General features: G+C 35.8%; 1 protein-coding gene across 4 annotated transcripts in view; it reads right to left on the bottom strand.

Annotated features, from left to right (window-relative positions):
• PSPC1 (paraspeckle component 1) overlaps window positions 1-16,728 on the bottom strand; it is a 66,714-nt gene that overhangs the window by 25,673 nt on the left and 24,313 nt on the right. Inside the window, exons 7-9 of one of the 4 annotated variants that reach the window (XM_072326597.1) lie at window positions 9,787-9,844; window positions 5,152-5,321; window positions 1,506-1,975 (exon numbers count right to left, since the gene is read on the bottom strand). The exons of the other annotated variants lie outside the window; for them this stretch is intronic. Coding sequence (XP_072182698.1) covers window positions 1,790-1,975; window positions 5,152-5,321; window positions 9,787-9,844 — 414 coding nt within the window. The 3' untranslated portion in view covers window positions 1,506-1,789. Of the gene's footprint in view, window positions 1-1,505; window positions 1,976-5,151; window positions 5,322-9,786; window positions 9,845-16,728 lie in introns of those variants that run through there. 4 annotated transcript variants of the gene reach the window in all.

Below are 16,728 nucleotides of genomic sequence, written 5' to 3'. Positions count from 1 at the left end.
GTTCAGTTTTAGGAATAGTATATTCAGTAAGACTGGTTATAAGGTTTATGTGTTTGTTAAGGATGAACGCTCTAATATGATACACGTATCAAGGAGGGAACAGTATTTAAGAATTGGAATCTATCTTGCTATTGCAATACAAACTATAAAGGTGTGGCATGCACCTAAATGAGAGCAGAAAAAAAGACAACATTAGAGATAACTGAGGGGTAAGTGCTTAAATAATGCCACAAATGAGTATCTACATACATGGTAATATTTAAATTCCACAAAAACAATCTCTATCTTTGGCCATACAACACTGACAATTTAAACAGTATGCTTCCAAAATGCCAGTAATGCATTTTCCCCGTTACTATTTATTCACAGTTTACCAAGACTATCACTGCTATATTAGAACATAACACATGCATGCTCTCTGCTGCTTGCATCCCATGCTTTGAGCTACATACATGTTGTCCTTATATAATTAGGGAACAATGTTACCTCAAATTAGTTTTGAATCAATTTAGTACCACTATTCATGCAGATAATATTCATCTTTCCTACTTGCAAAAACATAAAGCGAACAGATAAAAACAGAACACTAATAATTACACAGGAAAAAAAGCAATAGTAACCAAAAACATCCCTGCTTTCTTGCCATTACAGGAATAGAACCAACAGGCCTTTTCCATCACCTTCCATGACTGATGAAGTTTGAATACAGCAAGCTTCCTAGCAGCTTTATTGTTAGGTCCATCTTAAGAACTAATCGGCAAAGCTAGCCTGAAATGCTGAAAATGAGTGTTTTCCAAATATACTGTTTGGTAAAACCATGCCAAGAATCATAGGATCATATACTAATGTGCAGTCCTTCCAGAAGCATATGAATTCTCTACCCATGAGTGAACAATCATTTCAGCAGATTACACTCGTCTTTGAACAGTTAATTGTTATAAGAGACTTCTTTCATTTCAACCACTGGGGGAAATAAGTACTCATGTATACCTATAGTGATACATCATACATCAGAAGGCTTTGAACAAGCTTGCACAAATGCTTCCTTCCCTTGCAATTCCAGGATACTTTAACAATCATTAGAACACAGATCACAACAGTGTTTCTTAGATAAATTCATTCATACCATCATGAAGAAAGTAAAGATACAAGTTTCTTTTCCAGAGGTTATTTTTCTCTCAAAGTTAAACGTTTCCAGTGATTGAAAGGACACACAATCGGACTAAATTTGCAGAGGGAGACTGAGATTAAAAAAAACACAGTATCCTTAAAAGAACATTTTGTATAAAACTTTATGCTCTTCAAATCTTGAAGCAAACTTAAGCAGCTGCAGAGTAGATTGTTCATAGCATGTACTGCAACATGCAGCTCTAGCTGAACAGATTCACTAACGGAATTTGACACACAAGTAGAAACTGCATACTAAGAATGAAAATGATGCCACTTATAACCAAGCACAAAATTATTCTCACTCAGTATCTGTAATAACATTCCCAAAATCCTTTCGAGTGAATTTTATATTTTATTGTAATCAGATAACCGCATGTTTTACAGCATAGTCACACACTGTATTTTGCTAGTCACAAACACATTGCCTTACATAACAATCTGCATAATTTCTGCTCTATACTACAAAGCCTATGACTGAATACAAAAAAGTTTTACAAAAGAAACTGTTTTAAAGACTACAGTAACAATAAAACCGTTTCCAGATAACAGCTAAAATTATAAAGGCATATCACTGTATATGGTTACTGGAATTTCTTAACAGCAAGGAATGAAGTAAGTTTTAGTATCTGCGACGCTTGTTAGGTCCTTCAAAGTTGCCCCCTGGGTTTCCTCTACCAAAGCCACCAGGTCCACCACTCACGGTACCTACACCACTCATTGGAGGCTGAGGAGTTTCGGAGCCCGATCTACTAACCAGAGGTGAGCCCATCTGAGATGGACCTCCTTGAGGGAATCTCTCATTATGCTAAAAACAAGTCCATTTGGAACATGCCAAATGTAAGTTACAACATAAGTGATGCAAGTTACACAAGTGGTGATGTCAGGAAGTTCAGCAGATAGTCCAGCAGAATCAGGATCACACATAGAGGGAAGAAAGGAGCAATTCAATTAGTTATTATCAAAAAGGATCTGGAAATCAGAGACTGCTAACGTTACGCTCCAACTTTGTAAAGAAAATTCTTAAGTTTTTAATTAAGACCAACTCTGGTGCTCAACACAAAGCAGTATATATGTGTTCTATGTAACACAAGAGAGTGAACAGCAATTTTATACCCTACTCTACTTGTGCCTTATATTCCAACCATAATAGCTCTCCATTAAGGAAGTTAGAAACATTGTTAAACTAGAAAAAGCAACATTTCCTTATTTATAGAGACTATCGGTTTATTCTTTTAATAGTGAAACCATCTTAGAGCTTATATATCCACCTATTTGTAGTTTAAGTGTATTTCAGTCCACAAGACCTGGAGTCAGCCTTTTGTAATGCGCTTTAGTAATCTTTAAATAGACTTTTAAAGCCCAAATCAAATACACTACTTATAAAATGCATAGGCAGATTAAGGTTTGTTCAAAAATAAAGTATAATCTGAAATATGAATAGAAGTTGAAAATCTAGTTAATTTTCCACATGTTCCTTAGTTCTGTACCCAACATTAACAAAGATATGTACTTAGGCTTATTTGGCTATAGCAATAAAGACCTGAAACAGAAAACATGCATCTGAATACTTAAAGTTCACAATTTAAGTGTTTAAAAACAGAATTCCAAGTATGAAACATTACCTCAGCATAAGACAAAGCATTAAATGCATAGACAAATGGGACAAACAGATTTTGAAATAACTCTTCAGCCACTGAGAAGAACTTCCTCTGAACAGAGAGCCATACAACTGCCCAGGTTTGAGTGTTCAAAAAGAGCATTAATAAACACCACTTTATTTATATGCCTGAAACAGAATAATTCTTCTTGAAGTCTAACTCCAGTAATAATAGTAGGGTTCAAGAGTTTTGAAGACACTTAAATGATAAATATGTAATGGTATCTATCTTAAATAAATTTTATATGATTTAGATCATGGTTGTGCATACATAGGAAATACTTAAAAGTTCATATATCATATAAAAAAAATTACTTCAACAGCTGCATAAAGATCTGTTAATGTCCCAAATTACCTTAAAATCTACAGCACTAGTTGGAATCTGTTCAGAAAAGTATCTTAATTATTGCAGCTTGGCAGCATGGATATGAACACATGCTTATTATCTACTCATGGTCATTATTTACCACTTCATTATTGGACAAAGAAACAACTCTTTTTAGCAAGGACAACTGAAACCAGTTAAAGAGAAAGCTACACTAATTACCTACCTACAGTAAAGCATAGGGGGAAAAGCTAATTTTAGTCATTATGTTCAAAGATATTTTATAAGATGGTTGTGGAACAACCACATAAAAAAAATTCTAGCTAATAAAATTCAGACAAAGTCAAATTGAAAAAAAGAAGATTACACCTCTGGTCTATAACTCATATTCTCTGTTTCTCTCCAGAAAGCAGCTCTGATAGTGCCTCAGGAGACAGAGCTCAGACAATCTTTGAAGTGTCTTTCCAATGGCAACAAAAACACAAGGAGGACATATTCTTCTGTAGCTGTCTGTCCCCCAGACTAAAAACCCTTAAGTCCAAAATGAAAGGGCATCTAATTTGTCCTTCAGTAACCCATAGAAGAAAATGAAAGCTAACTGCTTTATGTTTAGTATACATTTTGTAAAGCCTGTAAATTCCCTTCCCTACATCCTTTCCATAACTGGAATGACTTTGTAGAATAAACAACAATTTCAGATAGATAACATGATTTACAATTACAGTTTTTTCCCCTCGCACCACTTTTCAGCATCTATATAACCACAAAAGAATGTTCAAGAGGTGACTGGCAGGCAGCATAGCAGTTTTCAATAAAAGCATCTCTGCCAATAGTTTACTTTGAAGAGTGCAACCTGTCCCTGATCCTTGTGAGAAATTACGGAAGTGATAAAACAAGCCAGTCATATGATATGAAGCACAATCAACTCCTCTCACTGGGAAAGAACAGACTCATTATGTATTTTGCACTCAAAATCTCATTTTCCCTTAAGAAACAAAGGATTTTGTTGCAACATCATATGGATACCTCAGTCATAGACTGATATCGTTTAGAAGGCATACATGAACTACAACTACCAAATGCTTCAGTGTTCCAATGAAATTATAATGGAATCACTGCTGTACTTCATACTTCTTTATAACACACTACCACTAGAACATCTCGTATCTGTTCACAGAAGTATACTTAAAGGTATATAAATATGAGAACTAAAATGATATAGTTGTTTCTCCACATAAGACATTACAGCTAGGAAAAGTGACTGGCTATAAGACCAGAGCAAAAAGAGCTAAATTGCAGCCCAGTGGCATATCTGCTCTTGATAAAATCCAGATGTCTGTCCTACATTCGTAGCACTATCAGCAACTGGGCAATACTACTTTCCTGCACTGACCTGACAATTATGCCTAGCTGCTGTTGGCATACTTGTTTTCCAATTAACTACTGTTAAACTCATGCTTTGAACACCATTAGGAAGGAAATAGAAAATACTAAGTTCACATTAAAAAAATTGACTGTTTACACAAAGATATCTTCACACTATGCACAGCTTCCAACATTTATTAAAAAAACAAAAGCTGGTAACAATCTAGTTCTACAAAGGGGAAAAAAGACAGCAGAAGTCTAAGCTTACAGATACTCAAGTACATGATTGCTTCCTCATGTCTAATTTCCTTTTATCATCGTTTTTCAGGGCAGGTTATACACAAAAAGTTTTACCACAAATACCGTGCAATCTAACCTCAATTTCAGAAGTCTGGTTATTGATGAAAGAACTTCCTCCTCTCCTGAAGAAAGAGGAATTTTCCTAATTCTATTTTAATACTAAACATTTTCCTTCTGCACTGTAATTTACTTCAGTAAACAACCTTTATCAAATACTTTTAACAAAGTCAAAACATTTAACGTGGTCTTACTCAGTGTGAAAATATCTTTGGTAACAAAAATGTGCCATGAGACATGACAGCTATTCAAAGTAATTAAATTTGTGATACGTTACCACTGTTCCATTATCTGGCATCATTGGTGTTCCCATATTTGCAGCTCCTTCTGGTCCCATGGAAGGACCAGGACCCATTGCAGGGCCAGGCAAAGTTCCTCTGTTGTTCATATTCATACCCATCATTGGAGGAGGGCCTTGGTTACCAGCAGGTGCTGGGCTAAACGCATCTATGCAAAACAATCTACACTTAGAGCTGTCCTATCCGAATTTTACAAAATAAACAAACACTTTATAATTTAAAACCCAAATGTATCAGACTTCCAATACGTGAAATATAAAAAATACGTATTCTTTGGGACTGTACATTTATCTCAATCATCTGCTTTTAAACAGATTAGTTTTATATTACATCGTCTGCCTTCAGTGGCTGAGAAGCCTGAACTTTGCAGCTAAATATAGCTGTACTGTTTCCATGCAGAACATGAAGTGTTCTCTTAGTGCATATATGTACTATGCACTCTACATTTAGAAAAAAATCTCAAATGATTTTGCAGCAATTGACATCTATAAGGCAACTTGGCTCTTTAAGGATTACTGTATTAAATAGAGATTTGCAAAAGCTGTTCGGTCCTCATTAATGTTACTTGTAGCTGATAAATAATATACTGTATCATCATATAAAAGCAATATCAACAATGATACTCAACTTTATAATGAGTTATCAGTTACATGATATAAAGAAATATATCATTTCAATTATTTTTACAGTAAAAATACAAAAAAAAAAATTTTGTTGGTGGTGTTATAGTTATAGACAAAAATCCCTCCAAAGACGTGATTCACACAGCTTAAGAACTTCTTTCTAAGAGATTATTTAGCTACAATGTTGAGTTAGAAATCACCACTCTGACAGGATCACTTTTGTTATGAGAAAGAAAAGGTCAGATTATGTAAACTTTTATATCTGCCATTATGACATGTCATCGAATCTAAGACTTGCGGTTATGCAAGCTTTTCCCCCCACAGTAACACACAGTATTCAACCAGAAGTCTGCACCCAAAATTTCATAATGAAAGAAAACATCTTTGGAATCTAGTATGTGTTTCAAGTCCTGGCAATACACAAGGAGGCAGAAAAAAGAAAAAGGCAAGAAATAAAAATGTTGCCAGACTAAAATATGTCACTTTTATTCTGACATATAAATCTCTTACCTCTCATAATTTCAGTAATATACACGTTCATCACCATATGCAGTTCATTTTGTGCAAATACAGTACTTTGATTTTCTGCATGTATGTTCAATTGCATACTTATTATGATTTCAGCCAGTGAAATCACCATATCAAGGTACTGTTGCTAAAACTTCAGACTTAAGCAACTGAAAGCTGCTTAGGATAAACAACCCTAGCAATGCTGCAGCACATACTTTCCTGAGCTTAGTGATGATACTCAAAGACTTCTCCCTACAGCACGGAGCCAAAATAAAGGCATGTATAGATACTTCTTATCAACCCACAAACGTAGCAGTTCATTTGCAAGTAAAAGATTGTGCTGTAATCCAAGAGAAAATCATAGCTGAATATCTCATAAAACTGTTGTTCAATGTCAATCATTCAAGAATTAAATGCAGAAGGAAAAGAAGGAATTTAAATTGACAAAATAAGGACAAACCTCTATTTTTAAAGGCTAATCATATCCTATATGACTATAATGATGGCAATGCTCAGTGCTGGTAGCAAAACAAAAACCAGTCAGTGCTTAGTGACCTATTATGACTTGCTTACCAGTATGCTCATAAAACTTAGCCAACCTGCAACACATGCAGATACTGTTCAGCCATTCTTCAACAGCAACAAGTTCTTATCCTACATAGCCACTGTCCCCTGAGATTTTCATGAACCATATATAGATGTGGCACTAAGGGACATGGTTTAGTGAGCATGGGTGACTGCTTGAAGGTTGGAATAGATGATCTTAGTGGTCTTTTCCAACCTTACTGATGCTATGCCATACAAACACAGCATGCTTCCTCAAAAGTAACCTATGCTAGAAACCCTCTCTGCACTAGTAAGCCAATTTCAACCAGCTATGATATAAGGAAGGCAGATGGGGAGCATAATAGAGAGGTGTCCTGCACAGTTTCTGTAAGAGGACACAAAAGCTTCTTATCTACACCTCAGAAAAGCTCTCTAACATCTAAGTGGCAGTCACTTAACTGCTAATTATTTTCAGAGGCACACTGATGTTAGCAGTTTATTCACTGGACAAAGTATAGAAACAGAAAGCAGTCTATCAAGCTCATGCCACAGCAGAGACTAATCCACTGACTAATCCTCTGAGCAATCCACAGGACTGAAAAAATGTATTTTGTGTGTCCAAAATGTATGTGCCAAGGTCTGACTCAGTGGATAATCAATCAGTAACCCTCATCAATACAAAGGTAGTTCCTGAAACCAATTTTTTCCCAGCTTACAAGAATATTTATTAGCTACATCTAGAATTACAGTTATGTCTCTCAGAAAATGCTTGCTAAAGACGATATAAAAATGAGTGGTTCTGCAAATGTCATTCTATCACTAGTTAAATCCATCTCAGAGGTGTCCAGCTTTCAAATACTGCTATAGTGTAGGTTTTCCATTACTGAAGATACTTCAGCTCCCCATATCAGAAAAGTCACATGTAAAGTCTCTCCTACGAGGAGAGACTTAGGGAACTGGGTCTGTTTAGCCTTGAGAAAAGAAGGCTGAGAGGGGACTTGATCCAGGTTTATAAATACCTGAGGTGTGGGAGCTATAGTGGCGAGGCTGGTCTCTTTTCAGTAGTGCGTGGGGACAGGACTAGGGGCAATGGGCTGAAACTCCAGCATAGGAAGTTCCGCACGAATGTGCGCAAGAACTTCTTTACGGTGAGGGTGACGGAGCACTGGAACAGGCTGCCCAGGGGGGTGGTGGGATCTCCTTCTCTGGAGATATTCAAGACCCGCCTGGACGCCTACCTGTGCGACATGGTGTAGGGAGCCTGCTTTGGCAGGGGGGTTGGACTCGATGATCTCTAGAGGTCCCTTCCAACCCCTATAATTCTGTGATTCTGTGATTCTGTGATTCTGTGAAAGGCCAGTTAAAAAACTACAATTCCAGCAGAAATGTGAGAAAGTATGCTAACGTCAGTAATTGAAGGTCTACTATTTAAAGGTTTTGGTTTTGTTTCTTTTCCTTTCTCATTAATTTCTTTTGAGGTTTCTGGGTTTTTGGGGTTATTTTTTGAGTGGTGGCAATGTTGTTTATGGCCAGGGGAAAAAAGATCTCTACAAGGAGTTAACTTAAAATTCAGGTTCTGTGGAGACAAACACTATTTTTACCTATTCAGAATACTTTTCCCTTTCTAAAAATGGGGTTAGCTGTTACAACAGCTTATTTTGAAGTTGCATATTTAGTTCTAGAAGTTTTTTTCTTTTTAAATCAAGTTTAAAATCTATAGTCATAGCACTAAGCCTACAAAGCAAGACAAAGATGGATACAGGTAGACATTAAAACCTGGAAAGCTATGAACTGACAGCTATAAATATACATTTTAAATCTATATATAAAAACTATATACCCTGTGGAAACTGCTAACACTAGTTAGCAAGATGCATGATATCAATACTTACAGAGACTCTTTAATAGAGATTTTAATAGAGATTTTCAAGTAGAATCCACTAAAACAATAAGCAGAACTTTTAACTATGAAATTAAAAAGTCATCAACTTATGCTTCAGACTGCTGCTGCAAACTAACTTTAGAATTAATTCCAAAGGAAGACATTGTCATCTTCTGTAAATGAATACGCCTGTTTCCATTTTGCAGTTATAAATGTTTCAGTGAATCAAGTGGTAAGCGGTATATTTTAAAATGGAGAATGAGCAAGTATATTCATCTATTTATCAATTCACATTACTCTGACTTAAACCACAGCATTTAGGAAGTTTGGTATGGACTTTCAAATTTAAAATAGAAATACAGAAAAAAAAACACCGATTAAGTTTAACATTTTAAGTTAATTCTAGTCAGGAAGCTTCCTAAAGATATTTTTAAAGAAATATTCTATGTTTCAGTCTTGTTTAAAAGCAGATATTCTGGTTGAGTAACATTCCAAACTGTTTCAAGTCTGCAGATACAAGGCAAATACTAATTCTTAAAATGGCACAGTTCTAAACTTCAAGGCTTTTAGCAGTGACAATAGTCTAAGTCGCAAAAGTATACTGAGAATTACTTGCAAATACGGATTCACAATAAGTTTATAGGGCACACTTATTTATCAAACTTTTGTCAAGAACTGACCTGTTTTAAATACTAAATCATTTCACTGCACAGTTACAGTTCCAATTCTTCTGATCAGATCCCCCAGAAGAACACCAAACACTTCTGAAACAGAAACTTCCTGTCTTGCATTGCATAATCTCTAGAGTATTACCTTTCCTTGCCTCCTGGTTTCTCTCATCTGGCACAGTTTTTTTCTCCCATGGGTATTTAAAAAAACACATAAACGGAAATAAAAAAGCTGTTTTTAAGGAAATCATTTCCTATTTCCCAATACTGTTTACTTCATTTTACCAGTAGTTGCCACTAATGAAATTACACTTGAGTAACATGTACAGTCCCAAAGAAGAAGAAATTTTACATTACAGAAGCCTTTTTCCTTCAGATCCCTACCTCCCATGTTAATTGCTCCACGAGGACCCATATCACCCATTCTCATTTCCTGTTCTCTCTGTAAGTAAACATAATTTTCATGATCAACCTATCATTATTAGAATTTAAAACATTCCCATTTATTCAATGAAAATGAAAAATGTCAAGGTTTTATAGTTTCCATTATTACGAAATTGTATACGGGATAAAGTTAAATATATTCCCCTACTTGTATAAAATCAAATGTAGAAGTTGAACTCCACAATGCAGAATAACAGTTTTAGAAGACTAAAGGTTAAATATCACAAGTTTCACTTATTAGATACAACCTTCAGTTCCCAAAAAGTTAAATAATCAACTGCAAATGATTCCACCTTCAGTCAATGTTCCTCATTAACTAGCAGTATGAATTGTCAATGAAGGTCTTACCACATTGTTGCCTACAGGCCATTGTTCAACAATACAATTAAATCTGTCTTTACAACTTAAACCAATGGTTTTAGTGAAAACCAAGGTCTGACACGTTACATTAAGCAAATTCAACTTGCCAGTTCTACTTGCCAGTTCTAATAGTTTTGACTCAACTAAGCTGTGGCACAACCTTTTGGTCTCAGTTCAGAAACTAGCACAGAGATATAGTATTAATGTAAACAGTATAACATGCATTTAAACTAAACAGAGAAGCAAGTGAAATTGATTCTGATTCAATCGATGTGCAGTCATCTAACATTTAACAAGTTCTGACACTACTGATCATGGACCATGTCCTGCTGTGAAACAACATGCAAAAATCATTACTTCAAGGAAAATAAAGTTCACCTATCACAGATGGCAAGAGATGCTGGTATCACTGTTCATGTCAAAAAGATGAAGTAGAAAATTCACAGTTCAAGAAAAACAATGAAACTTGCACCAAAGAAATACATTCTCATGAATTTTCTGGAAGAAACATTAAAATATATTCCACCCTCAAGTGAATACACATGCATTTAGAGAATAAATACATACCAAAAATTTACCTGATTCTGAAAATAATTCCTCTTATGATTTACAAGTTCAGACACTCTGTAAATAGCTTTATTATCCTAAGCAATTGAGTCAGTCTTGCTAAAAGCAATTTTTAACAGAATACCTGTGATTTCAGAATGCATTCATCATAGTATTTTTAATACAACATGACTAGATGATTCTGAAAGGAATAAGGGCTAGTGTGGTGACAAAGAAAATAAGGCCTTGTGACTAAAAGACAAAGCCAGGTTTCCAAAAGTCTGGTAGATGAACAATAAGATCTCCTTCTGACTCTAGAACCCACATTACAATTCTGTTATGGAAGAGTTTACAACTGCTTGGTCAGATCTTTCAGAATAATGTTAACCAACATTTTCAAATAACATCTTTGGATCAATCACATATGTAGTTGCAAAATGAGCATACAATCTTGTTGATATGAGCCTACAACTACACCTCAGTTCTGAGACAGGGGGGCAAAGAACTGTACTCCATCCCAGTATCAATCCCTCACGCAGTACAGTAGAAAGACATCACAGTTAAGGTTTCCGTGAGTCAGACCATGCACACAAGTGCATGCCTAGATTCCATTTGTGAATAAAAACATTTTTTTTGTTGTTTGAAGTATTAAGAAGTACAAAAGCTACAAATAAATGCACAGGATTTTTGAATTACTGCACATAATCTAATCTGGGAGGCTTCCAACTCTTTCAATTCAATATCAAATCAGGAGTGATACCTCTGCAAGCTGTAAGGCTTTTTTTTTTTTTTTGCATATTTCTAATTTGTAATCTATCATACAAGGGAGGGCCAAGTAGAAAGGCAATTAGATGAGAACTTTCAAGTACAGAGCTACAAAGTTACTGCTTCCTAGAATTAAGAAGTTTTTTTCTTAAGAAAGACAGAAGGCAAACTACTACACTTCCTTTCAACCCAATAAACTACTGTTTTTTCTCAGCTTGAAATTCTACAAGTCTTTGGTTACCAGTCGGTAAAACAGAAGAGGGAGGAAGGGTGGGACTGAAAGCTGTGTTTCATTTTGTTTTGTATTGAAGTCTGTTGTTAATATGATTACAGTAAAATTATCATTTATCATTTTGTAGCTTTAGCGATGAATTTCTACCATATAAAAAAGTATTTCTGGTGTAGATGCCAGACCAATGAACTTAGAAACTCTATCTGCTGATCAGTCTACCTGCTTCAAAGAAGCGTTATTCCTATTGTTTTATGCTTACAATTTGTAGCATTCTTGCACACTTTCAGAAAAGGGACATGAATTATACACTTAACGCAAATTTAAAACATTTAAAGTAAATTCCCTATTGAGAAAAAATATTCAGCATTAACTGAAAGCGTGTATCATGAGAGTGATTAAATGCTTAACATATTAAATATAAAAATTTATATTTACCAAAGTTTTTACTCAAAGGAATCCAGATAGAGTCCATAAATTTGTGAACTAGCAGATTTTTAGGAGGCAAGTATGAAAAAAAGAATGCAGATGAATCTGGCTGACTACTGCACATCATGTCCCTGAAACACTGCAAAGAAAGGAATACTGTGCTGCTGGCTGATATTGTTGATCATAATGGTAATGATGTTGCCTTATAAGGGCTTCTTTTTCTCACTACCCACTGTCCTGTTGAGTAGCAGCCTGCTTCAGGCCCTCCCTGAAGCCACCCCTAACCATCCATTAGAGGAAGGTAAAATTGAGCAGTGAGAGTATTGCGTTTTTCCTAGCGACATACACAGGCAAGCTGTTAAGAAGCTCCGAAGTCAGCTGGTACCTGGAAAAAACAATTTAAACTGCAAGAGAACAAGAAAAGAATGATACACAGTTACAGGGGAGACCAAGAGGAAAATAAAAAAAAAAAAAAGAAAAAGCTCTAAGGCAACAGAAGAGTAATAACATAAAACAACTCTTGAGAAGCTCCATTTTTCAAAAAAAAGGATGCAAACAATGATAATATTCTATTTTCAAACTGCAATTCTTTCTACAAGTCAGAAGATTTCCAATCCTGTTGCATGGCTTCCATAAGATATTTCGCAACTCACTAATGCAAACCAATCTAAAGGGCCAGATTTATCCAGGTATTTTGCTTTTAGAAAAACCTAGGATGATAACTAACAATAGCACTATGCTTATTAATTACTCCAGGTGCGAGCATTAAAAATTTATTTCCTCACATTTCCAACTCCTTCTAACGTTAACTGTAGGAATAAAATCTACAAAAACATTGAATACTGTTTTCAGATTGCATAAATATAGTGTATTTAATATAGTACAGGTTTTCCCTAATTCAAATACAGCAATTGGTATTTCTTGAGCACTGCACCTTCATCAACACTGACAGTAGTAAGAAGATTGCCAGGATAATCTTCAGGTTTTTAAAAGATATTAGCATGTTCTTAAGCACTCACAAAACCATGAAATTAACAGTTTTGAACAGATAGTTCAGACGAGATATAGGAGACAATACCAGATATAATTACTTTCTCACACTGAATACAACTAGTTATAAAACTCTTTTTCGCTTTGTTGCTTGATTTTACCTTTGAGTGTTTGTGGTTGTTTTTTTTTTGTTTGTTTGTTTGCTTTTCCTGGAAGCATACCTTGCAATTGTGGCAATCTAAAGAAACTACAGATTTCTGCCTCCAAGTGATATAATATTCGTAGTAACAAAACAGTCAAGAATTTATGGAGCGGAATGTATGTGGTTGAATATTTTACAAAAGCAAAAAGCAAGATACTAAAATAATATGAAGGAAGTAGATTATCCAGTTTTCTTCAAATATCAGTGGCCAGAAGCTTCACAATTCACATACAACTACTCACCTTTCAGCTAAGGATGGTCACCAAAGCAATAAGGCACAGCAATAAAACAATGCCTTATTAAAAAAAACAAACAACAGAACACTTACCCCATCAACTCAGGTTTAAGCATTAAGAAATATAACACTTAACCAAGTTCTACATATATAACAAAATATGATTCACACAAACATTCATACTTATGTTCTCAATGAACTCAACTCTCCTACAGACTTTATAGCAGACAACTGGGTAAGACATTTCTCAACCTCAGTGTAAATCTTACCTTCATCTTAAGTTACTTTTTCTTTCATTAAATTCTGTATAGTTGTTGTTTGTTTGTTTTTTAATTCCATTGACCTAAGTAATTTTGGCGCAATCTTCCTCAATCCTTACACAAGATCATTTATGCAAAGCCATATATTTTAAATACAAACTACTTAAGTGCTTAACATTACTGATTAGGCACTCAAAAATAAGAGTACATGGGATACTTCTGACTACAAATTGTTTACCTCACAATTTTCTGCCGTTTTAATCCAATGTCTCCAATTTTCAGCTCACTAGAAATTATGCTGCCAATGAAGAGCTGAACAAAAAACCTTCTGCCTATGCACTTCTGGCACCCTGTCCCTTAGATTTTCTTTCCATCAAAATCTATACATAAGATTCTGAAAGTCAGAATATTACAAAGTATTTCACTTTATTCTATCACATGAAAAATACCAATCCTATTTCAAAATGCAAGAACTTGTGATTCTGAGCAATGCTACTTAAATCCAGAGCTACTCACTCCTCCAAGGATCTTGTTCAGCCCAAACAGTAATTCTACTAATGACAGCTCCAACTCAGGAAAGTTTAAAAACCTCCCTTACATTATGTAAAGTTATGCATACAAATGCATTAAACCAGATAAAGGCTTAGCATTAAAACATACATTATATACAAATGGTTTAATATAATCAGGCTTAGTAAGTTAAGAATTGGTGTTGGTCTTTGCAAAAAAACACTGCAATGAGTCTGTAGCAGGCAGTTTCTTCCTCAGCAATTTAAGTAATATAGAGTTGATTGAAATGATACACTAAGCCAGATGTTTAAAGAATCTATACAACAAGAATCTTATCAGTGAAAAAAAATACTAATAAGCGTTGCATGAAATATATGCCAATATATATTTCAAGAAATGCTACAAGTTGGAAAAATTTTCCTAATTAAAGCAAAAATTATCGTGTGGCTTTTACAAAAACAAACAAACAAAAAAACACACACACACACAAAAAAACATTTCCTTTATGAACAAAGATGCATGATTAGTACAGCACACTCAGTTCACTGAAGGCAGTTCTCAGCACCTGAACACCACAGAATAAAGAAGTACTTAAAGTCAAAAATATTTTCTGCTATTTAAGATGAAACTGCTCCCTAAGAAACACATACATTTTAAGCAACAATTCAAAGTCACTTCCCAGTTAAATCTTAGACAGATGTATTGAATGCTGAATTTATTACTAAACATGCAAGACAGCATCATATCATCATTCTCAACATAAACATTTCATACTGAATTAACAAGCAAAGAGGACAGCACTTTATCACAAAACATCACTAAGCAGTGATGGACTACGTACTAGTATCATTTAACACATGCTGGTGCTGGCTGATACCTGCAGAGAAATGGCAGGAGGGAGAGATCACACCCCTTTGTTACAGACTCATATGAAATTGTTTTAAAGAAGTTAAATTGAAGTGAATTCACAATAATGTAATACCAGTTATGTTTGATCCTTACAAGATGGAACACAAATTAAGGTCTTCCTTTATCTGAGTAGCAAGTTAAGGTCTTCACTTTGCTTGGCTTCTACTTACCAAAGTGTGCAATTTGTTTCTTGGCACAGCATACAGTGCTGAATAACTGACCCTCCCAGCGTCCTTTGTTTTGCTAAATCATTTGCCTGCAGCTAGATTCAATGTAGAATCTGACTCTAATTTCAATATAATGAATGATGTTTAAGTCTATACTTCCAGTTCCAGAAAAAAACACAGTCCTCCACTTTATCAAGGTAGCTCACTGCTTAAACAATTATGTTTAAGAATTGCCTGAAATAAACCACTATTTAATACAGAGGACACAGCCATCAACTAATCTTTTGACCTAGTGGATGAGGAAAAGCTGTGAATGTAACCAACCTAGACTTTAGCAAAGCCTCCAACTCTTTCACCCACAATATCCTCCTGGAGAAGCTGGGAGTCCATGGCTTGGATAGTCACACTCTTCACTATGCAAACTCTGAACAGCCGAGTCCAGAGAGCAGTGGTGAACAGAGCTAAATCCAACTGGTGGCCAGGCATGATTAGTGTTCCCCAAGGGGGTGAGTCCTAGGGCCAGCTTTTTTGTTTGTTTTTTTGTCTTGCTGATCCTGACAAAAGGATTGAGTGTATCCTCAGTAAGTTTGGAGATGACACCAAGTTGGGAAGCGTTGCTCTGCCTAGGGGTCGGACAACTCTACAGAGGGATCTGGATAGGCTGGATTGATGGGCTGAAGCCCATCATATGAGCTTCAACAAGACCAAGCACTGAGTTCTGCACTGCGGTCACAACAACCTCAGGCAACGCTACAAGCTTGGAGCAGTGTCTGCCAAGACTGTTCAGAAAATCTAGCAGTGCTAGTTGATGTGAGTTAGCAGTGTGCCCAGGTGGCTGAGAAGGCCCATGGTATTCTGGGTTTTATTAGTAATAGTACAGCCAGCAGGAGGAGGGAGGGGGATCGTCCCTCTGTACTCAGCTCTGGTGAGGCTGCACCTCAAGCGCTGCATTCTGTTTTGGGCCCCTCACTGCAAGAAGACACTGAGGCCCTGGAACATGTGCAGAGAAGGGCAACAGAGCTGTTGATGTGTCTGGAACACAAGACTTACGGGGAGCAACTGAGGGAGCTGGGATTGTTCAGTCTGGAAAAGAAGCTCAGGGAGACCTTACTGATCTCCATAACTCCCTGAAACGAGGTTGTCGGCTCAGTCTCTTCTCCCAGGCAGTTGCACCAGAGGAGGTTCGGGTTGAATATTAAGAAAAATGTCTGCTCTGCAGAAGTAGTTATGTATCAGAATGTGCTACCTAGGGAGGTGGTAAAGTCAACAACTTGACCAAG

This window comes from Excalfactoria chinensis, chromosome 1 (genome assembly GCF_039878825.1).
Source record: "Excalfactoria chinensis isolate bCotChi1 chromosome 1, bCotChi1.hap2, whole genome shotgun sequence".
In the NCBI taxonomy this organism is placed as follows: Eukaryota; Metazoa; Chordata; class Aves; order Galliformes; family Phasianidae; genus Excalfactoria; species Excalfactoria chinensis.
This window is presented reverse-complemented; position numbering and strand designations above follow the sequence as displayed.